Raw genomic sequence first — 25,036 nt, forward strand, 5'->3', positions numbered from 1 at the left:
TAAAAGCATTGTCAAAACCGGTTTTGGCCTTCTATGGAAAACATGCGTTTGAACTCTGGATGTCCTGTCAGAAAGCAGTACTTGCGGGAAGGCGCTGCATCCAAAGGCGGTGGGCTCTGCCTCTGCGGTCCCTGGGGCTGGAGGAAGGCTTTGCTTTTGCCTTCCTGGGAGCAGACTTGGTCCCTTGGCTTACCTGCTCAGAGAGCTGTCTGCTCCAGCCACACCACACATGGCTGCTCCCTTGGAAAGGCGCATTTTACAAGGAGCAGCTGTAATTGGGGTGTCCCGCTGCCTGCAGGGTTTGTAATTTACAACTGCTGTCGCAAGGAGATGGAAAACAAACCTGTGCGTAAGGTTCCAGGAGCCAAAAAGCTGGGGTCCTGAGAGCAGCCGGCCTGCTGCTGCTGAGTGGCTCCCCGCTGAGTGGAGACGCGCTGGTGTCTGCCCCGCATGATGCCTTCTAACCTGCCAACACAACCAAGGGCATAGCTCAGCCTCTTGACTTTGCTGGGAGCTGTGGACCCCACAGCTGCCCCAACACTGGGAACGCTTCCCTTCTTATGGCAAAAGTCACGGGGGACAGGCATGGCAGCAGTGGTCAGGGGCTTCTGCTTGGCCACTGTTGAGCCATGAGGCTTGCAGCAGCCCTGAGGCCTCCTGGCACCCGAAGTGTGCTGGAGGCGCCATGCAGAGGCAAGCAGAACCAGGGTGGTGCCCATGCTGCCTTCAGAGCCAAGAGCAACTAACTTCCCAGGGCATCCCCCAGCTCACCTGTTCCCCAAGCACGTAAGAGGGAAGGGCCTTTTCAAGGAGACACGGGGGCACTAGAGGAAGAGGATTTGGGGAACATCAGTCCAGCTAAGCTGCTTTCTGACATAGAGCCTTTCTCCTCTCCACAGTACACTAAATAGCTGCTCTTGCATGGACCTTGTCCTTGGCAGTCACTCCCCATGGAAAAAAAATGGAGCGGGCTACCCTTGGCTACCCTTGGCACCCTATTCAGCATGCCAAGCAAGAATGCTACCTTTTCAGGTGAGGGCATCATCTGGCCCAGAAAGAGGGCCTGTTTGAGCAATTACTTGCCTTGTTGAAATGGTATTTGATGAAAATGAACTCGTGGAAATTAGTGTTGCCTCTGTCAAAGTAAGCACAGCTCCTCTGGTGTAAAGTCAGTGTAACTGAGGTCAAACTCCTCATGCAATGTGGTCCCCTGATGTTTTTCATCCCTGTTTCTACTGAGATAAGTAGTTCATTGCCTTATTAGTATTCAGTATCCAGGTAAACCTTGTAGATTTTAATTTATTCTGCTACAAAATGGGTATCCCTTCAGGTAAATAAAAAAAAAAAACCACCCTGCAAAACACAAATTAGGCCTTTAGGAAACCTGGGCATAAGGCAACAAAGTCAAGCCCACTTTACATGCACTTCAATCTGATAGTAGTGCTCATTATTTTATTACTTTGGTTAGTCATATACAAACTGAATAATCAGAAAACAGTTGCAAGACACTTATATTCCAAACGCTGTTGCTCAAGGACTTTCTCAGAGACAAAATTTGCCTCTATAACCAGAACACCACAACCAGCGGACAGGCAAAAACTTGAGATTCACAAAAGTGGTTGGGAATATAAATGATCACAATATTTCCACATACATTATTTTTCCTGCAACTCTCAGTTAAAAATGTTTCTAAAAGTAATAACAAAAGTAAAAACAAATAACAATTGTACAGTCAAACTCCCTTTTACAGCAAATAGTCACTTTTTTGTTTTGTTGTTGCTGCCAGCACAATGCAAAGAAAAACATTTACCTCAAAAGAAGAAATGGGCTGCTTTTGAAGGTTTAACTCTGCAGGACTTCACTGAGAAGCAGTTATCACATGAATCCAGCCACAAAGGACACAAATATATAACAATTATAATCTTTGCATTCTTCACTTAATAAAAAATCTCACTTACTTTGAATGAATATGTGCCTGGGTGTGTTTGGTGGGTTTTGCCTCACAAAATTAAAAGGAGGACTGCTGGAAAAAGCAATCCTTTGACATGTATGTTATTTGACCTTCACGATAGCTACATAAAATGTAAATCTGCATCTTAATCTCAAAACCTGATCCTACCTTCCTTTTCTGAGTGATCTGTGTTGTCTCCCACAAAGTGGGGTAGCAGAATGAGTCCAGCTTTAGCTTCTTTCTTCCTTTAGTTTCCATGGCCTGTTCTTGTTGTCAGACAAGGTTCGGTCTTTATATGTTGCTTTTGCTAGAAATACGTAGCTCTGAAATCTTATCCCCCTAAGTGAGACAAAAAAAGGCCCTGCTTTTTCTCAGTGGAAGCCATACAAGGTGCTTATGTTGGAGTATGCAGAGGAACAGGTCAGGGTTTATGCATATAAGTATCTTGAAAAGAGATGAGCAGCAGGCATTGCCCAAGTATTTTGCATTTCCACTCCCCAGAGGTTCTGGTTTAACCCTATCAACCAATTAGCATGCTGATAATTTGGTGACAGATCTCTATTTTCATGAGTGGCTTATATGCCTATTGGCTTGTGTTCCCACACTTCGTATTTCATATCCCTGGGGCTCTCTCTCCCCAGACAGCTTTTCACTCCCTATCCAAGCGTCTGGCTAACTGCAGGCAAATTGTATGTTCGTGTTATCTTTTCCACAGGCCTGCCTTCATTCCAGCTGAATCCAATACCAATGTAACCAAAGCCTACCAACACTGTATATGAGTGAGTACAGTCAGTACAGCTGAGCACAGAGCTTTTAGTGGGAATTTGCCCATATCCTGACAGTTTTGAGCAAGCGTAGATTTGTGGGGGGTGCAACCCTAGACCTGGGAAAAAAGACCATGCAAATCAACATATTTTGACAGTACACTAAGGTAAATCTGAATTTGGATTTTATGCAGAAAATGCTTGGAAGATAAAAAGGGAAGTGTGTCTGTTACTTCAGCTTAGACTTCATTTACGCAAATAGGTTTACTTATTTAAGATTGAGGTTGGATGCTAAGAACAAGGCTTGAAAACAGGATTTGTAACCTTTTGCCAGAACATCGACAAGTTCCAGATTTCCCCTTCAGAGCTGCAAATTTCCTGGAAGCTGCAAAACTCTGCTAGTTTCCAGATGGAACACTTGCTACTTGCAAATATCTAAATATATATCAATTCTACTATGAATACATTGTAGCTGGCATCTGGCACTTGATGTGCCAGCAGCAATCCCACTGTAGTATAATTTTTTTAAAAGTCTCCTCATCTTACTGCACAACATGATGCCTGGGGACCATAATGATAAGAAACATGAGCATATTATTTGACTGAGAAGAAAAAGAATCAACCCAGGATACAGAAAATTTAGTGCTGGCAGGTGACATTTACCAGACTGTTAGTAAACATTTTCTTCTGGTGACAGTGAACGTTTTGCACTCAGATCCTGGTCCCAGGACTACGTCCTTTGTTCAAGCTTTTACTGAACACATGTGGCAGAGAAGTTTCTGGCAGAACTGACATTGTCTCCAACTATGAACCCTAAACCTGTAGGTTGTGAAGTGTAGGTAAGCTACTGTATAACCTTTTATCCTCATTGTGTCTGCACGAGGCAGGCAGTAAGCTATGGAAACTGCATTTTGTCCTGTGGTCTCCACCAAAGCACAGTCAACCTGAATATCCTTTTCTTGCATTAGGGAAGAGAACCTGGGAGTCCTCACTCTGAGCAAACTCCCACTGAAGTCAAAAGATAATTCAGTTTTCAAAGTACATTTTCTGCCTTTGAGTTTTCATTGCTTCTGAAGCATCTGAAATAACTGAAAGTTTGGGAACATGACTGTACCTCAATGTTCAGTCTATCACTGCCAGCCTCACTGGAAAATTCTATTATAATTACTCTAGATTTGCAATAAAATGAATCAGAAGCATTTACTTACACTTTTGAAAGTTCTTTGTTTAAAGGAATCAAATGCACTTTCATTGCCCATAGTTCACACAGTTCCCACAGAACCAGAATCAAAACTTGATAATCATAGCACCATAGAATCATAACCTTCATTATGGTTAGAAAAGACCTTTAACATCACAGAGTCCAATAATTAACCCAACACTGCCAAGTACACCACTAAACCAAGTCTGTAAGTGCCACATCTACACATCTTTTAAATACCTCCAGGGGGGTGACTCAACCACTTCCCTGGGAAGCCTGTTCCAGCACTTGACAACCCAGACAGGATTCAGAATCAGTGTAGGCAGTCTTGCAGGATATTCAGAGTTTCAGTTCTGATTTCATAGCTATCACCTGGGAAAATATCAAAGGGTACCATAATGTTGTCTAACCTCAGTGATTTCTGCTAGAGCTAGTAAAATAGTTTCAGTAAAAACCCAGTTCTTGAAGTCATGGTACGGAATTATCACCAGCAAGTGTTTAGCCTTGCATAAGTGATGGGAATGGATAGGGACTACATAAAAGACAATAAAAAAAAAAAAAGGTGAGGGGACTCAAAACCAAAGGCAAACATTAAAAGGTTCAAATTATGATGCTGTCAGCTGTCTGGTTTTCAGAATGACACAGCATTTGAGCCCATCTCATAACTTCTACATCTCAAATTGCTGGCATTGTTGGCTTCTCACAGAAATGATCCCTGCCTCTCTCAGCAGGCTCCATTACCTCTTGTTGAGACCAGTGTAAAATCGTCTTTGATTCTAATGACAGCACGTTTGGAACTACTATCCAAATGACAATACAGTTTTTATACCATTTTCATATAAGGGAAAGCCAAATCTAACGAAGTGACAGTGACAACAAGTGATGGCAGGATCTGCAAAAGGAGCATTGATTGGCCCATGTGCCCTTCTTTCCTGGGCAGCTTTGAGATCATTTGTTTCCCAGTGACTTAGAAAAGCCTCTGGATCATCCCACCTGGCCAGACAGGATCTGCTGGCCCATTGTGGCAGCAGGGCACTGTTGCAGCCCAAAGATGCTACCACTACCTAGGACCAAACTGCATGTGATCAAGCTACATGTAACCTTTGTGTCATCAGATATACTTAGCAGGGCAAATTGACTGTGCTGAAACAGCAGCTTAAAATAGCCACACTTTCCCAGAGGAGGAGTCTGTGTAATGTCATCTCTGGAATTTAATTGTTCTGTCAGGCTCTTTCATTTTGTATCTCCTTGCCACCTGCTTTAATTACCAAACCATGCAGGTAAGCAGCTGCTAAGTTACTAAAGCTACAGCTAAGACAATGGCAAAATATTTTAGATGCTTATTTTAGTGTATGTTTAGTGCCTTCATTAATACACCCATCTCTTGTTACATTTTTCCAGGCATATATCACTGAAGTGATATACAGCATGCAAAGTACAAGAGGCTTTCTTTTATAGGTAGTGGTACCACACATTCAAGGACACAGCTATAGGGAGGTGGGAGCATGGAATGTCAAGTGTTATACATAACAAAAAAGGTGGCAACTTAAAACTGGAATATGGTGAGATACGGATGACCTTAAATAAAGACAATCTGATGGATACTGCTTTAGGGTATAAGATGTCCTCACATCCCCTTGCAAATTCCAACCTGGTAAAAGGAAAACCCAAATTTTAAAAATTCCACTAACCTCAGTGCCATACTAATTTGGGTTGTAATGCAGCATTTCATGACTTTCCTTTGCTCACAACTCCTACCCAGACCTAGAAATATCAACTAATAACTACCTGCAATAAAAGCAGTCACAAGAATTTGGTTCATTACTGTCTTTGTTTGGCTTCTGAATGTCTTGATTACAGAATCAAGTGTATTTTTATTGCACAGATCATAGAATTAGTCTTAGGTGCCTCCATAATTTTCATTCTTGAGATCAACCAAATCCAAGCTTCCCAAGTTGTAATTTCACCATGTTTCAAAGCAGAAGGTACAAGAAAAAATATTTCAAATTTTCATATCATGAACCTACCTGAATGTATTCTAAGTGAGTTCTTCTGTCAGCTTGGCTGTAGTCTGAGAAATTTTTAAGCCCAGCAAATTCTTAAAGCAAAATCTAATTTTAATTAGATTTAAGTATTGATTACTTAGGGTAGGCAGGTCCTTAAATAGACTTATTCTGCTGAGTCTTGGACTTTGTGAATCAAGTCTGAAGATCTGATTTGAGATACTGGTGGTAGAGAAGACCTTGGAACGCTGAAGGCTGAATCTTACTCTGGCACAAACTTTGCCTGAATTTGGGTCTCAAAAAGCTTCATATAATAGGAAAATAACTTCTTCTAGTGCTTGAATAGTACAAACCTTCCTCAAAACATTTCCCAGTACCAAAAGCCAAGGACATTTCTGCCAGAAACGCATCTTTAGTGTAGTGCATTTTTCAATTTGATACAGAAGTATCTATCGCTGGCTGAAAGCCAAAGGGAAGTTATGCTTTGGTAGGTAAATGCAAATGGCATCATTTGCAGAACTGACCACTGAGTCATGATAAGTTTTCATTGTTTATAAGAAGATTTTTCAGATATGTCTTTGAACACCCACGTACATCTTGCATTAAGCCTATTAAACACAAGTTATTTGAACTCGCCTAATCAGTATGTAACAACTCATTGGAGACCAGTAGTCAAGGACACCTAGATCTTAACCATAAGCAGAGAACTACTTATAAATAGTCTTACCACACAAATTAATAAACTAAAGTTACAGAACATTGTTATATTATCATTAGAAAAATCATATGCATCTATCTCAATACACAGCGAGATCACACCAAATCATTGTTAAAGCAAGATACAAACATTTTGAGTTATATCATCATATAAGAATTCAAGATCAGAAAGATAAAATGCTTTTGATATCAGTGACACTGAATAACACTTTAAAAAATCATTTTATGCTAAATTTTTGAGTTGGAATACTAGTTGCTGAATTCAAACTCCTTCCATGATCAACTAGCATAATCCACCTGTAATCCCCATAGTTGTGCTTCTTAGGTAAAATGAGAAATAAGATTCCCAATATTAATTTTCTCCAGCAATTGAGACTGCTGAATTCTATTTTTATCTGAACAATCACAATTGGCATTTTTCTTCTGGTAAAAACACATGGCACAGAAGATAGTTCCATACCATCAACAGACTGACTTGAAAAATATAAATAGATACTGTATTTTTATATATAGTGTGTATATATACACTATCAATATTCACATTAGAGAATCTGAACAATTTTATTGAAATTACTTTTTAAGAAAGCCTTCTGCTGGGACTTCATGTCGGCATAAAGCATTGAGAATTTTCAAGTGTACCATGTGAAATGGGGCTTTTAAGAAGCCTATAGAACCTACAGAAAACATACTTCTGAAATATATGTGAATATGCATTTTTTGTTAATGAACATGTTTTTTCAGATCTGCAATTTCTACCAGTTATAGCTTGCAAATTACAAAAAACTAGAAGTCATCGGTAGTCAGTGTTTTCTTTCAGCAGGCTGCTGCAGGCAGAGTTCACTCCCAGAAGAAACTATAGGCAAATTATTCTCAAGATGATGATTGATGAGATGACTTATGCTGTCAAAGACACGATCTTTTGTACGAACCTTCAAAAAAAGGATGCAAGAAGATAAATTAAAAAGCAAAATACTTTTCCCCTTAACTTCATACTAAAATTCTCTAAGAATAAAATGACACAATTAACCATGTTTTAGACTGACTCCTCGCCCATCAATATCAGTGGAAATTTGGCATTTCTGGAGTTTTGCTTCTGTTTTGTCTCTTACTCCCTCTACTCCCACTGAACAGGTATTTTGCATGCTACCTATGGGCCAGTCTACTACTATTAGTCTTTCTGAATAGGCCTGCTTGAAAACTTCCTGTACAAGATTTTGTTTCACTTTAAGTCAGATTTTTAGATTAAATTTTTTTCTCCAAGAGAATACCTGCTTTTTAAAGGCATTTTCACCTTTTTCATTAGAAAGAGCTGTCCCCCCAGAGCTGCCAGAACAGAAGTCTTCTCTGTGAGCCTCAACAGCGCTGTGTGCTTTCTGTAACAAAAACCTTCTTCAGGTGCTGGAAAATTCCCTTCCCTGAAAGCGATCCAGCTACCATGTGTGCTTGGCTTGGGTTTGCCCCATGCTGCATGGTACACCCCTCCCTGTGCCTTTGAAAACTTCAGGGCAGGGAACATCATTTTTCTAGCCCACTTACCAGCCCTGTGCGCTAGCATCCTACTAAGTAAATTATTAAATTATTACACCCATGATAAAAGGAAATTGATATTGCAAGGCAAATAGTCAAAATTATCAGGACAGGCCAAACGCTAATCTATATTACAAAGCAATCATTAATTATTTAACCACATCTTCACAAAACATTGCCTTCCTTTGTTTAAAATTAATTAGGCCTACAGCTTCCATAGGCAGAGCAGAGGTCCTCTCCAGCAAATGTCATGCTGCAGTAAAGCTTTGTATTGGGATGGCTCTACACTGCTTCAGGCAAAGGTTTGTGAACACTGCTCTGAAGTGAGGTGTTTCATCTATTTTCCTTGAACTTTTCTCAGAAAGAGAGAACAACTTTTGTTAAAACTTTCCAAAGTCAGCTTATGATGTGGTGGGCACCTTGTTTGCAATTTTTCAGTCTTTTTACCAAGTTCTGGCAAAACTGCTAGAAACTTAGTACAGGATGTCACAGGGTGAAAAAACCCTAAGAACAACAAAAACAAAAAAACAGCAAAGGATGCTATGTGTTCATTCCACGTGTAGCTCCATCACTGAAGAAAACCAGCTCTGCTCTCTGCTTGCTGAAATGCACTGCTTGGAAATATTGCTTTCCACAATTATTCAAAGATATATTTTCAAAATTAAAAAGTATCTTTAAAAGAGCAGTAACTTTCTTTATCTATATTCAGATTAACACATTTTTAGTCCATTCAACTCAGCTGAGATTTTTCTCATCATAAGCAGTATGCTCTGCAACCACCAGAGTTCATGCCCTAATTCTGAATCTAACAAAAATCCTGCAGTCCCCTACTTTAAGCATCCCTTAACCTGAACTAGGGACCTTTTTTGTTTTGTCAGCTGGATGAGAGCAGAAGCAACTGGACAGTTAACTCTGCTCTAAAAACACACCCTTAAGAGCTCTAACACTTCACTGAGTAATTTGTGTGTGAAATAAATTTTCAGGCAGCCTTTGTGTGGATTGTTTTTTTACAAATAATCACACAGAGGCCACATGGAAAAAATGCAAGCTGCTGGCACACCGCTGCAGCTAGCCACAAACTGGCATTTTATTGACGATTCACCATTCTGACAAGTCGCAAATAGGGCTGCTCAGGAGCTGTGTCAGGATCCCACAAATCATACAGACCACAGAGCTAACCTAAACCTCATTGCAATTACAGGGACATGGTGGGATAGCTGGCATGACTGGAATGCTGTCATGGGTGGCTGTGTACTTCTTAGGAAAGACACGCCAGCAAGGAGAGGTGGTGGAGTTGCTCTTTGTGTGAGGGAACAACTCAAATGTATCAAGCTCTCCCAAGGGGTGCATGCAGAACAAGATGACAGTTTGTGGGTAAAGATTAAGGAGCAGGCCAACACGGGGAACGCTCTTGTGGGTGTTTGCCATAGGCCACCCGAGGAGGAAGAGGAAGGCAATAAGACCTGCTACAGACAACTGCAGGTAGCCTCACAATCACAGGCCCCGGTTCTCATGGGGGACTTCAATGACCCACGCATCTGCTGGAAAGACAACACAGCCAGGCTCACGTGGTCCAGGAGGTTCCTGAAGAGCATTGATGATAACTTTTTGACAAAAGGTGGTGGAGGAGCCAATAAGGCAAAGTGTACTTCTGGACCCTGGGCTCACAAAGAAAGGTCTGGGATGTTGGGGCTCTGAAGGCTGAGGGCAGCCTTGGCTGCAGCAACCATGACGTGGTGGGAGTTCACATTCCTGCATGGAGGAAGCATGGCAATAAGTAGGATTGCAACCCTGGGACTTGAGGAAAGCTAACTTGGGCCTCTTTGAGGACCTACTTGGAGGTATCCCATAGGTTAGAGCTCTGGAAGGTAGAGGATCCAGGAGAGCTGGCTAATATTCAACCATCGCTTCCTGCAAGCTCAAGACAGGTGCATCCCTGTGAGCAAGAAATCAAGCAAAAGGGGCAGGAGATGTGCATGGATGAGCAAGGAGCTTCTGGCAAAACTCAAACAGAGAAAGGAAGTTTACAGGGTGTGGAAAAAGGGACAGGCCACTTGGGAGGAATATGGGAACACTGTCAGAACATACAGGCAGGTGAGAAGGAAGGCTAAGGTCTGTTTGGAATTCAGTCTGGCCAGGGATGTCAAGGACAACAGGAAGGGCTTCATTCAAGTACATCAAGTACTTGCAAGCAGGAAAAGGATGTCTGGGGAAAATGTGGGCCCATGCTGAATGAGGTGGGTGCCCTGGTGACAAAGGACACAGAGAGAGTGGTGTTATTGAATGTCTGCTTTCGTCCAGCCTTTACTGCCAAGGCCAGCCCTTGGGTTTCCCAGACCCTGGTGGCAAGAGGGGAAGTCTGGAGAAGGGAAGACTTCCCCTTGGTCAAGGAGGATTGGGTTAGAGATCATTTAGGCAAACGTGACACCCACAAATCCACGGGCCCCAACGGGAAACACTCCCAAGCACTTGAGGGAGCTGGCAAATGTTATTTCCAAGCCACGCTCCATCATCTCTGCAAGGTCATGGAGGAGAGGTTCCTGAGGACTGGAGGAAAGCCAGTGTGACTCCAGTCTTCAAACAGGGCAAGAAGGACATCCCAGGGAACTGCAGGCCAGTCAGGAAAGCAGTTCTGTGGAAAAGGACCTGGGAATTCTGGTGGACAAGAAGTTGCCCATGAGCCAGCAGTGTGACCCTGTGGGCAAGGACAGTGGGGTCCTGGGGTGCATTTTAGGAATAGTGTGGCCAGCAGGTTGAGGGAGGTGATCCTGCCCCTCTACTCTGCCCTGGTAAGGCTGCATCTGGAGTGCTGTGTCCAGTGCTGGGATCCCCAGTTCCAGATGGGGAACTGCTGGAGAGGGTCCATTGGAGGGTTACAAAGATGATGAGGGGACTGGAGCACCTCCCTGATGAGGAAAGGCTGAGAGAGCTTGGCCTGTGTAGTCTAGGGAACAGAATACTGACAGCGGATCTGACCAATGTCTACAAATATCTAAAGGGCGAGTGCCAAGAGGACAGGGCCAGGCTCTTTTCAGCAGTGCCCAGCGACAGGACAAGGGGCAATGGGCACAAACTGCAACACAGGCAGTTCCACCTGTGTTATGAGGAATGTAAGATACTTTGAGGGTGGCAGAGCGCTGGCACAGGCTGCCCAGAGAGGCTGTGGAGTCTCCTTCTCTGGAGACATTCAAAACGTACCTGGACACAATTCTGTGCAACCAGCTCTAGGTGAACCTGCCTTAGCAGACGTTTGGACTAGATGACCTCCAGAGGTCCCTTCCAACGCTGACCATCCTGTGACATAGCAGCATTTTCCTTGCACTAGCCTGTAACAGCTATTTGTGGGTTTACGTTGAACGGAGAATTAGGAGGCCCTGATGCAGGAGTCACAAAACTGCTGGCAAAAGTTTAGTGAAGGAGGCTGCCCCCCAAGAGGCATAGGGCCAGTTCCCCAGGCTGATGTCCCAGTCAAACCCAGGACAAGGCAGTTGGCACCTAAAAAGCATAAAACTTCTTTGACTGGCCTCATGTGGCAAATGTAATTACAAGAAGTACCATGGGTATTCCTCACCACAGACCCTGCAGGACTGGCATAAATCTGCCACAGGTCTCTCAGCTGAAGCAGATGCCAACAGGCCAACTCCTTTACAGGACCTTCTCATTTACTTTGGGGCTTGTCATCTAAAGTTGACCTTTACAGAAGAAAAGGAGTTGCCCACTCTTAGCTACCAGGAGCCAAGAATAATACGTATGGCAATGTTTTCATTCTCTCAGATGAGACTAAGTCTCCCCAGAAGCAGGACAGGACAGCTGCAGAAGAATGGAGCTCCCTTGCCCTCTCCATCCTGCTGCTGGAAGTGACCCTTTGTCAGCTAAGGGAGTATGTTTACCCCAGTTCTCTCCTGGGCTTACATACAAGAAAACATGGAGGGCCATGACTGTATCCTGGTTGACAAAGATGTCATGTGGAAACAGACAGCATGCAGGCTGGACAAACTTGCACAGCCACCAGCAGCTTCTCAGCAGGAAGGCTAAAGAAGTGGCTTAGCTGCATTTTTTGACTAAGGCTGTATCGCAGTGGCTAAAGCTTGACCTTGCTGGGGAATCAGGTCCCTAAGCTTCCCTACAATGTGCAGAAATCATGCAGTGGGTCTTCTGCTGGACTTCAGGGAGACAATTAGAGATGTGCGGACATATTAAAGATATGAGGGTGTACTTATGATCAGTTGTGAATAACCTATCGTGTAGAGTCAGAAACCTCCTGTATTAGTGAGGAGTCAGTGCTTACAGTTCCTTCTGGGTCCACCAAAAGAAGATGCTTGGCTTGTCCGTTGTGCATGCCTGTTAGCACATAGGAGCCAGGATTTGTGGTACTCTTCCTCACAAGGAAGTCACCACATTTCTTTAATAGCTGTTCTGCTTCTTTCCTGCTCATCTCTCCTTGATACCATGGCTCTGTACTCAGCTCTTCAGCTACAGCCCAGTCAGCTGGTCTGGATAAAAGAGGACTGGTGCATCCCGTTGTGGTGGATTTCCTCAATGCAGCCTCAGATGTTTGGTTCTTGAGGGTATCTTCAAATGGTTCTGGTTATTGAAATAGAAACAAAGGCAAGATCATTCAAAGGTAAATCATGTTACAAAATGGTGATATTCCAGTCATTTTTAACTGGATTTGTGTTATAGTCCCTTCCCTTTACCTTTATGAAAACCTGAGGGAAGATGTACTGCTGAGCCTACTGATTTATGGATTATATTAAAGCCAAGAAGTGTAATATGTTAAAAATGTATGTTATGCACAGAAGGATGCTGATAAAAATCAGAGCAAACCGTGGCAGGTTTTGAAAGGTGCTGGTTTTATTTCAGTAATGGCTATTTTCAAGTTGCATTTATATGCCCTGGTATTGGGCAGAAGTCTCCTTTTGTCTTGCCAGCTATGTCAGAGAGTTTAATTTCAAGCAAATGGCATAATATGGGTATCCAATGTCATTATACTCATATCTGGCCTCTCTTCAAACAACACATTCACTTAAAAATTATCCATTACTGAGTATCCAGCCTGAGGGTACGTCTAGAAAGGATCAGCCGCCCTTACCACTCAGCCTCCCTCTAGCCTCCACCTAGGAAGAGGACTTTGCAGCATAGACACAGGCTAACACACCTTTAACGTAATTTACCTAGCTGAAATCAGCCTCAAGGAAGCATCTTTTAAACTTTAGCTAAATCCTGAACTCAATGTTACTTTCTGTAGGGTGGAAAGGAAAGATGTGTCATTACAGATCCCAAAAGTCTTACAGAAATAGTAAATAGTCCATATATGCTTCATTATATGGTATACTAACCTATCGGAAGCTATTTTTCTCTGCAAGACCTTAATCTGGCCAACTAGTGGATATTAAAAAGAGATAATGTCCTGTGCCGACTAGACTTAAGAAAGAACGTCTGCAGATCAATATTGAGAAGCAATACACCACCTCTAGACAGCTCATGTGTGAGGAGTGTACAGACATGTTTGCATGTGGCCACAGAGAGGTTAATTTAGCTCAGAGATATAGGGTAAATACTGTGCTGTCACAGCTTACTGATACCTCTGCTAATTCTTAAAACCAGCTTATATATGTCTTCGCTACATTACAGTCTGCACTAAGCCAAACACATTTAGCTTGACAAACCACTAACTTAAGGGTGATTAACATGTTTTCTAATACTATTTTTTTACCAATGATCCAATGATTAATAAAGATTAATGAAGGCTGGAAGATGAGAAATCAATTTTCCTTATTTTTAGGAAAAAAATGTGTCTAAAATAGAAGTAAGGTACAGGTTTTAAGGGCATTGCATGTTAGAAATCAAGGTTAACATCCCTGATTTCAGACAGCAGACTTATTTCAGATCCATATTCACAGATACATACTCTCTCAACTCTCTTCCCTCTCCCTTTCTTTCAATCCAAAATCTCCCTAAACTGTGGACATAGAGCTGTATCTCAGCAAAAACATGCCAGTAAGACAGTTCTATGTATACTGAGATAACAGAAATGTAGATATGACATTTTACAAACAACATATAGGCACCAACTCCTTTGTCTCCCTGCTTTTTAATTATATGAACTAAATTAATCATATGTCAGCAGTTGACTGGAGGTAGGTAGAGCAGAAAAATAAAGAAACTTTTTGTTCATCAAACTGCTTTCCCTATATTTCCTGCTAGGTGTCTCTTTAAGGCTGAAAACAAAGTATATTGGTAGCACCAACATCAAATTATGACTGATGCTTAAACCATTGTTTTACAGCTACAGCTATAAATCTAGTTTTGGAAAAACTGACTTCAAAGCTGGAATATACAGCTAGATAGGATAATAGGCCTATCCAGAACAAGGGATAACTCAACCTTTTAATTTCCCTCCCAGCTTCTTTGATGAAGAAAATTTTTGTAGTATGCATTGACTTACTAATAACAGGCTGGAGCTAATTCTCCAGCCATTCACTCTTTCACTTTCCTGCATGACAAACCTCCTGATTTATTTTCCTTCTGACATAGCTGCCTGTGACACTTATAACTTAGACTGCAAATTCACCTTAACTCAGCTATAATACAAACGAGCTTCAGATCTTTGACTACCCTTATTTTAACTTGGTCCAATATGAAACTACCTTGAATTCTAAAATTCATCATGATTCCACCAAGAATACTAAAAGTTGGGGAATTCTACAATTATTTTTATACAGAACTAATGCATAAACATATTGGGTTACTTGTTAGAAAGGGAGTGAATAGGAAGGGAACTTACTCATGTCAAACAGATCCTTTCCTGGGCTGCTCTCTTTGGTATCATCTGCTGTTCCAGTGAAGGTACTTTCAGCATCTGCCTGAAGCGCCAATAGAGCTTCTATATTTATATGCTGGGTGTTTACATATGTTGGCATCTCTGCTGTTGGGGTTACTTGTGATTTCCCTTCTGGCATACTACAAATATCCAGAGATCCTAGAAAATTCAAGACTTCTTCTTCTTTTTTGTATTTGGCAGAACAGTGTTGTCATAATGATCAAATAACATTGCAACCTACCACCACAGGTTTAAAATCCTTTGGAATGGGAGATGTAAAGTCAGTAACTGCAGGGTCTAGTGGAAAAACATGTTGATGAATGGATTCAGAACTGTGTTTCAATGAGGGTTGGGGGGCGGGAGGGTATTATTCAGGAGGAAACAAAATTTTCATAAATAAAGACTGTCAGTTTCGAAAATGATACTCAGCTGGGGAGTCATGAGAAGACGAAATGGGATAAAATCCTCAAATCTGTGTACGTTAACAACAGATAACATATTCTGGCATTTGAAAAGAAAGTGTCCTCAGAAACACAGTAAAACTGTCATAAATGGAGGGGTGAAAATTCACACATATGTTTTGATGTGACTTGTTTAAAATTCATAGACAACAACAAAAAGAACATCATGCATTATTTTTTATTCATGGAACAGAGATCATAGGCAAACACATGCATTGCTCCACATTTTAAAAAAAAGCTTCTGACTTTAGGCTCTTCCTTTGGAAACTCTGTCTTGCATACCCTAGTGGGTCAGATTTTCGGAACATACCATGCAGCCTGTCTATAAATACCATGGGGTTTTAAGACATAACAAGCTACAGCACTGAAGGTTTGGGGCAACTCTATTGATGAACTTCTCTGCAAAGGATAAGATTTTATGAAGGTGGGCATTAATTAATTTATCCAGAGGTAATTACCAAATGCTTTTCACTGATATCAACACAAAAATTTGGACAAAAGGAATCCATAAAAGAAGTGCAGTTCTTTGTCTTAAGACTTTGAGGCATCAGACTTTCTCATGCTTTGCCCACCCAAGACCTCCTGCAGTGTTACAGTGAAAACTAGCAAAACTCACCTTGTTTAACAAGCCCATGATGCCAATCTTCACTGAATTTGTCTCCTAAGTGGCGACTCTGGTAATAAGTTTGCTCTCCTCCCACTCCTGCAGACTAGAATGGACACACGTAAAAGAAATTTTCAGTTACTTTTAAAATGCTCAGATATATTATGAGTGGCTCTGACAATTTCCTTGGCTGTATTCTGTGTACTCCCACTCTTCATTTCCAATGCATCATGGTGTCGGAGTATATCTCTCACAAATGCATTTGTGTAGGAGTAAGATATTACCACTGACCTTCATATAAACTTCCCTGCTTCCTGCTTTTACTAACCCCCGCAATCCCAAATGATGCATCATCTCCTCCAGTACATTTGTCTTCACATAGCAAGCCCTGACAAACCACACCTTGGAAAAATGTTCCACAGAAACACACCTGGGACCAGAAGACACCCGCAGCACACTCAAATGCACAAGCTGAAAGATTCACATTGGTACCAAGGGACAGACTTGGGTACTGAAGGGAGGATGTTGTCTATAGACAAGGCCCCTCTGGATTCAACCACAGTTGTGCTGGATCTGAAAAGGCTACAAAAATCCTACAAATTTTTGACAGCAATGCTGGTAGAAATATCCAAGCTGACCTCAGTTCAATGTGAGGTGGAAAACCTACCTAGCAACCTGGCTAAATACTGATTGCTGCTGAGTTATTAACTTAATAAACTGTTAGTGATGACTGCATTAGACTGTTTAAACAATTCTGCATTAAACCTTTCCCAGTTAGTGTGACTATTTGACACTCTCCGAAGCTGACATGGTTTCTACAAACGTAGTAACCCTCAGCGGATTTCTCTCCCTTGAACCTGTGTCATCTTTTAACACCATGAGGAACTCACCTCCTTTGATCTGTTCTGAACTTGCCTAATTTGTTGCCCCCTAGATCTTCAATGACCATTCAAAAGGAAACTGGGTATACATGAAGGGCCGTGATCTATAAATGATTCCAATGTATTCATCTGAAGATACACATTATTTTAACATTTCGGATCCATCAGCCGGAGGGCAGAGATGCAATTGCACTGACCTGAGCCGTATCTGCAGCAGTAGGAAGCCTTGCTTTGAGCCTGGCATCAATGAAGCCACCAGGGGGGGGCATTTTATTCGGGATGTTGTTGTAATAGGGATGTTCTGTTGCCTCGTTATCTTCCTCCATCCATGGCTCATCAAAACTCTTCACCCTGTAAGAAAGTGAGTGCTTGCCCCTCACTTGCAAAGCACCTACAGATACTTGCAGCATGTTAAGACTACCTGTCAGGTGATCACTATTGCATATTATTTTGACAATTCAGCTACCGTTATAAATCAGGAAGCAACGGTGGATCAAGTGGCAGACCTTCTCTGTTTAGACAAACTAATCTGAACTTCCTTTGCAATGGATTAAATTCTTGACAGTGAGTAAATGGTGTTTTTACTTAGTTTTAGAGACCATTATAAACTAACAATTTTATTTAACCTTACAGTAGCATTTGCAATATTATTACTTAATCAATTGACTAAGCTCTAAAAGTTTGTCTTTAATTATGGCTGCTCTATCAGCAATATAAATCTGGAAGAACTTCACAAAGTCAGGAGATCGGCTCTGTTGTTTCAGTCTGTGTTTAACAGTCATTTACACAAGTCTAAAGTGAGTACAGAATGCTTCCAGATTAATATAGTTGCATTTTATATTCACCATAGACTCATTTTACTTTGATATGGGATTACACAGGGTACCAGCTCACTGGGATTTATACTAATGTTAGCAAGCATATAGCAATCCATGTCAAAAACACAGCTCACCAAAGAAAACAGAATGCTATACCCCAGCCTTTTAAACATACACCAGCAGACAGATATCCTCCAGAGAACAACGCAGTCAAAGCCTCTGCACAATACATCACATTCCTAAAAACTTTACCCTGGCTAATATCAGAAACAGTGAAATATCACTAGTCATTTTGGAAGCCCAGCAACTCTAGCTTATTTCATCTAAACTGACAGCTGCTGTGACAGTAACAATGAGGAAAAGCCACAAATAACATCCATTCTTGGCCAACCAATTCTGCCTACTAACTACAACAGAAAATGCATGACCATTTCAATAAGTTCACTGTGAAATCCATATTTAGACTGTTCTTTTAAAATGACTGTGCACCTTTCATATTCATTAGGCAAACACTGCTTTGCTAATTCAGTAGAAATCTTGTAGAGTATTTAAATCCTGCCTGTCTCCAGCAATTTTGTCCACAGCGAATTTTATTAAGTAAATACAAAGCTAAAGAAGATCCTTTAGCAGTTTTCTGCAATCACACTCACCTGTCATGGAAAGTAGGCATCTTAGAGGGGCATCGCAAGTATTGCTTAAAGCGAAGCTCAAACGCTTGGCCTATGGTGCTGATGACATCCTGGGCCAGGCCATCACAGCATTCCAGTATATGACAAGCTAAAAGAAAAATATTTGAAAAATGCATATGCAAATCATTGTTTATATTACGGTGGAATACACTGATGTACGACAAAACACACATCAGGCATAGGTGCCCTATCCCATGGCATGCTCATTTCAATAAAACCCAATTCTGGCACAGTGAATTTCAGGCAATGGGGTCTTTTTTTATTTAAATTGCTCTGGTGTTTAATTGCAGTAGGCTAGATCACAAATCAGTTCCACAATTTTAACAAGAGTATATCATAAAGACAGGAAATTGCATAAGACTTCACTTATTGTTACCTGAATGCAATAAATTATATGATAATTCTGAGCTTTAAATTGAAATTCTAAAAATATTGGTAGGTAGTAACAACAAAAAAAAATTCTTTGCTTTCCTGAATTTAATTACCACTTCAGTTTGATGTCTAATCACCCCAAGTTTGCAAGGTGTTCTCTTCCTTTGAGTTTCCAGAGTTTCCCAAATGCAGGCCAAGGGAGGAGCAGTAATATTATGAGATATTTCCTAGATCCCCAGCCCTGATCTGATTATAGTAATACCAAGGCTGGTATCTTTTCCTTCTTGTCTGTATGGAGACACTCCCAGAAAACTGTGGGATCGACGGGGAACACAGAGCCAGGACCCCAGTTAACTCCAGCACTCCGCAATGTGCCAGCTCCCTGAACCCCCTGTGACAGAGGCAGTAAGGAGGAAGGCTGGCAACACAAGCTCTCTTCCTATGGGAGACTGAGAAACCTTCATCAGCTGTCTGAGCCACCAAATCTGCCACATTTTAAATCAGAGTGGCTCAGAGATATGGACTTCTGTAACAACATAAACAGGTGAACTCATGAAAACTTCACCTAACACTTCAGGAATGTAGATGGGTGTTAAGAGCTAGAAGCTAAAGATCTGAATGAACACCTCCTCGATGATATTCCGAAAAGCCCAGGCAAACTCATTTTCCATATTCAGTGCTGCATAAGCACATGGTTTACTGGTTAGAGCCTGGACTGGATTTTAAACTCTGGTTCTTCTCCAAGCCCTGCTTGGAAAATGCCGTACAGTGGGACCTTCTTCAAAGTTACTGATGTCTATCACTCCTGACTGCCTTAATAACCTGAATATAAATTCTTCAGCTGAAAACCTGCACTTTAATAAATGCCCGGTGTCCAGCTTAGTGCAATCAAGTGCTTTGGATGTTAATGTCCTACAAATAAGGGTTGGTCACGACATTTGTGTGACATAACTTTAGTTACAGCAATATAGGGAGACTAAGGAGGTTTAGCAGTGACTTCTCAGAGTCCCATCTGCTGTACAGAGTTCTGAAGAGGCCACAATAAATGGCCAAGAAACCCGCAGTTATGCAGGTATGGAATGACCAGGGTACCAAGCTGTCTGTCCCTCAGCAGCAGTAGTACCTCACACAGCATGAGATGGCACCAGTCACAGTGCTGCCCTGCTAAACAGATCCAGTGATGCTCTCTTATCCCCTTACAGCATCTGCTGTGCTGACCACCATGATGAGGCAATACCTGATTCAGGGGAAGTGTCCTTAGCTGCACGTTGAGAGTGGATTCAGCAGCCAAAACCGGGACCTCCACGTGTTCAAAGGCAGAGGCAGACATCCCCGGTTAGCAGCAGGATTTTTGCTGTTTAGCCTCTCTGCACCACTGCTGGCAGCACTGAACTATCTGCCCCCAGGTAAGATGTAGACTTACCTCCATGAATGTGGACCAAAATGATTAAGCTACACAAACCTGTAATTTTTGCACTCTATAACCAGAGTGGGGATTTAGAGAGGCTACACCGCTCATTGCTAAACGTGTCTGGAGCTGAAATGAAGTATGAGTCATTAAGTAGTTTCAGTAGGTGACATAATGAGTAACCTGTTTCCTTGGATACGTGAATGGACTTTCAGCAGGTAGGAGATGTGATTCTTCTAAAAGGATGAGAAGATTTGGCTCGCACAGAGATCATTTCTTGTAAATGTTACACTGGAAGACAGACAGCCTTTAGCTTGCTAGATCCAGAATATAAAGCATGAAGAGAGCTCTTCCATCCTTGGGAAGAAATGAGTCTAATATGCCAGTGAAAGATATACTATAGCATTGCTGCTAGTGTCAGTAACAGTAACATTTTCACTACACACAGAAGTAAATTCAAACTTGCTTCTAAAGTAATTTGCAGGTAGCACAAAGACCGACAGAATGGCCGGTGATGGTGAAAGATGGCAATCCAGATCAAACTAGACCTTTTAAAAACACGTCGTTTAATACTGATCACAGACAAAGTCACTGATCTGCTAACCACGGATCTACACACACGAATGAGTAAGGCTCCCACAGAAAGCTGTAATGCAAAAAGCTTAAAGATCACAGTGTGAAATAATTTTATGTAAGATAACAGTGCTTCACTGCAGCAAAAAAAGGCTTATGAGAAACCAGCTAATTATGATGACAAAAGCAAGTAAGGATAGGAAGGTGCAGCCTCTCTTTTAGATTGTTGACATTAATGCCAGATTACTCCAAACAATAACAGGGATCATCTACATCTTTTAAACAATGCAGAAAAATGAAAGAAGGAGGAACAGAAATAATCTGAAGGATGGAGGACATGCACTGCAGCTGGAGACCTACAGAGTCCACTCTCAAACTTTTTCTACAGAAAACTGGGAAATTACTTGGACTAAAAACGCCACTGGAAGACAATACCAGATGCTTACATGATTCTTTGATCTACGATAAACTAGCTCAACAAGGAAGTGAAGCCTAAACACATTCAACTTAGCTATAAGGAACATAATCCATGAAACAGTTTTTATATTAAACCCCCTCTCACAGGAACAGAAAACAGCACAGAGCTCCTCCAAACCCTGTGGTGCCAACACCTGGTCTGCAATGCTGGTCCATTACATTGCCACTGAGATCTCTCCAAACAACTGAATCAGTCTCCAGATTAGCAGAAGGGAGAGCAGCTCTGCACCACACAGCCTAGAGTCTGATGCCAGAGACTTTCTAATGGGGGAACGTAACAGGCATGGCAAAGAACTGGGCTATCACCCTACCTCCCACCTCCCTTAAGTTTTCTAAGTGTTTCAAGAATATTCAGCACATTAGTACATTTAGTGCAGATATTATTTATAAGCTAATGCTCTCAAGTCTGGACATCTCTGCACATGGACAAAACAGATTGTTGAGATATCTAAAATCATTAAAGATGACGAAATATGAAAGCTATTGAATTAGTTGTGCCCATGGTAAGGTGACAGCTCATGGTTTGCAGGGTTGGCATTTTGACATTAAAATGTCTGAATTCTGCAGAAATCCTGTTGGAAGTGCTTGAATCTTTTTTTGGAGCTAGTCTTTTTTTCTTTATGAATCTATGAATAATAAATAGATTCTCAGGTACATTATACAATACTTTGTATCTAGCATTAAGACCTAGTGAAGCTTTCTGCATTACAAGCAGGAATATTTTCTGTACCTATTATTCCAGACTGTAACGCACAATTTTTATAATTTACTTTTTTTTTTAGAGAATCTGAACTGGATGCTAGTCTTGGAACAGGTTCCCTGTTCTTGACTGATCACTCAATAAAACCTTGAATAAAACTTCATTGAGAAATAGGATTGCAGCCTCTAGCAAGCTGGCTTAAAAGCTCACTATTTGGTAAAAGAATCTGATTTTGCTAGGAAGAATTAGGCATGTACTGAGAAGACTGAACAGATTCAGCCACCTCATCGGAGGACTTAATCAGAGGACTGATTAGTTCTTGCATAGTGATTGGATGTAGGTAAAAGCTGTTGCCTAGAAGCTCACACAACCAAATAAGGCAAACATTTGATTTAAGAGATTAAGAGAATCAAAGTGATATTTGGAGATGAACTGCAGGCAAGACCTGTTCCAAGCTGGAGAACCAACTTGCATGTTGCTGTTTCTTACTGCTAAACAATCTTCCCATGACTCTATCAAAGGCAATCTTTTTACTGGGCTGCATTTATTCTTTTCTGGGGTAAAAAAAAGTTGACTGAATTATACCACGAATAATTCATGTTTTTCAAAGGAAAAAAGATGGCAAACAGATTATTTCTAACTTACCTCTCCGATTAACAGGATCCTTAGCTACATATGCAACATAGTCAGTTGTATCCTGTCAAAAAATAAAGGTATCTACAATGAATGCAAAAAATCTTTGCATTGATCATGGCAAAAGGTCATAGTCCAGAGTGTGTATGTTCCTCTGGGTACAGTCTCAAATGACATGTTTTGCTTTACAGTTGTATACTACTTAAACCCCATAACAATATTTATGGGTTTTGGTACTGATCCCACCACTGTGCTTTCTCCAGACTGTGATCTATTCCAGCAGAACTTAAAAATCTCTCCCAAGGCTTTGAAAATCAATTAAATAAATTCAGTAGGATTTGGATCAGGCCTCATTTAGGAGGGAGTAGAATTACAAGTCTTCAAACTACCCAGACAATTTGGTTCAGAACATGAATAATGAACTAGTTCTGTGGCAGGAAGAGTGGGAGTAACGGAGCAACAGCGTTTATTCGTGTGTGACAAGCAGGTGTGTTTACTGACTACAATGCCATATGGCACAGAGGTTGGCTGTGACAGCTTGGCTGTGAGGTCAGCCACAGCTTGGCTGTGACAAGCAGTATCCCAGGATGCTCTCCCCCAGACCATGGGCGGCTCCCAGCCATCCCCATTGCCACATGCCAGGTGGATTTTCTGGCAAAAGCAGGCTGACATCTTCTTTGGGGATCTTTTGCTTGCTCTGCTGCCACCCTCACACTCCTGTGCACAAGCAGCGCAGACTTTTATCATTGTGCAGATGAAACAGAAAGGCCAGTGCATCTGAGAAATGTGAGGCATCCTGGCACATCTGGAAAATGCCATATATCTTCGATGCAATCAAGAAGTCCTGGTTAGACCTGGTATTTCCTGACATGCCTGGCTAGTCAGGTATAGCTAAACCTGGGGTATATATAGGATACACTACACTTGGATGCATAGATTTATCCGAAGCTTTTTCAGGTGACTGATCCAAGACCACTGACAATTATGTCAAGATCTAATGTCATAACAAACATCAATCCTCAGTTAAAAGACAGACTTTTTCAGCTTAGCTTTCTCTAGTGCAAGCCCACACCACCACCACCCACCCAAGATAAATCACTGTGCTGCATGCCTATACAATTTCCTTCCCAAGCAGAGGCCAAGAGAAATGATGAAGCACATTCATGGTTCTGGTGACAGATGTGTAGCCATATCGCTTAATGCACTGTTGGAAGGCACTCAGACACAGGAGTAATGAGGTTGGTCTGTTAAAAAAGCACAGCAGAGAAGAATAGCCCTAGCATTTTGTCCAGTAATTTCTTATGCACCCAGTGACATAGTGTCTGGGCAATGATTTGAGTGGAAGTAATGAGGCACATCAACACATAAGGGGACGATAAAAGTGGCTATGTCTAATAGTAGCAAATAAAACAGAGTCAAGGTAAAGGCCTGAGAGCTGTCCCACAGTTGTCCATACTGTTTAATTATCGCTACTCTCACTTGCCTGGTTGTACTGGTTTTCCAGGCCATGGTCTGAAATTCTCTGAGGGACCAGCACATGCTGGGCATCAATCCCAAGAGACGGCTGGAAGGGAAGATAATGAATGTGTGCATGCAAATTGCACTGTGCTATTTAGTTTCAGGGCCAGAAAACAGGACACAGATCATTTTATTTACTAATACAGACATAGCTAATGGATACATTTATGCCTGAGTAAATCATAGACCTATCTCATAGCTAGCGTGGGTGTGAGAGACTGGAACCACCTACTCTTTATTTCATCTAAAGCTCTCAGATTCAAGCTGACTATAACAAAATATTAAGGACCTAAGATGGGCACATTTCACAGTGGTTAAATTAGAAGACTCCCATCAAAAGGTTATACAGGCCTGGGCTGATGCAGCAAAGTGGTCCCTGACAGTCAAAGACTGAAGACAAGTACAAATATGCTACAATTTTCACCTCAAAGAAATTGAATTGTGGTGCTAAAATCTGGAGGCAGGGCTGAAACTGAAAAACTACTGCCTTCAGGGACCTCTGAGAGACCTGCCTGATTAGGCCTTACAAGATCTGCCTGTCTGAAATTTCAGCAGGCATCTCCAGAAACAGATGTCTTGTGTATCAGCCTGGAAACAGTCACCTGAAATGACTATGGATGAAAATTTAGTGTATCATAAGGAGGTGCTGAAAAGAGCTAAAGCAGATCCAGATTCCACAGTCTTGGAAGTGAACTAAAAATTAGTCCAAATTGGTGTGTAAAAGGATTTGGTGGAGAGATTTTTAAGCTTCCATGTGCTGGCACAGCCAGAAACTGTCTGACTCATTGCAAAGGGGAATATTGAAAAAAAAAAAAAAAATATATATATATATGTGGTATTCAAGCTGTTCTCCAAGACATTGGAATGCTTCTCCAGTGGATATATTTTGAATGATGAAGGTAATTGATGCTTAGGG

The 25,036-nt window shown here is 41.5% G+C and overlaps 1 protein-coding gene across 5 annotated transcripts in view; it reads right to left on the reverse strand.

Annotated features, from left to right (window-relative positions):
• Positions 1-67: 67 nt before the first annotated feature.
• The window catches only part of SHC3 (SHC adaptor protein 3), a 112,185-nt gene continuing 87,216 nt past the window's right edge, over positions 68-25,036 (reverse strand). For all 5 annotated transcript variants that reach the window (XM_080373039.1, XM_080373038.1, XM_080373036.1 and 2 more), the window contains 7 exons: positions 22,615-22,666; positions 18,401-18,527; positions 17,130-17,283; positions 16,064-16,157; positions 14,951-15,145; positions 12,452-12,747; positions 68-7,565 (listed from right to left, as the gene is read on the reverse strand). In XM_080373039.1, the coding sequence (XP_080229165.1) occupies positions 7,437-7,565; positions 12,452-12,747; positions 14,951-15,145; positions 16,064-16,157; positions 17,130-17,283; positions 18,401-18,527; positions 22,615-22,666 (1,047 nt within the window). In that variant the 3' untranslated portion in view covers positions 68-7,436. The remainder of the gene's footprint in view (positions 7,566-12,451; positions 12,748-14,950; positions 15,146-16,063; positions 16,158-17,129; positions 17,284-18,400; positions 18,528-22,614; positions 22,667-25,036) is intronic.

This window comes from Falco punctatus, assembly GCF_963210335.1.
Source record: "Falco punctatus genome assembly, chromosome: Z".
NCBI lineage: Eukaryota > Metazoa > Chordata > Aves > Falconiformes > Falconidae > Falco > Falco punctatus.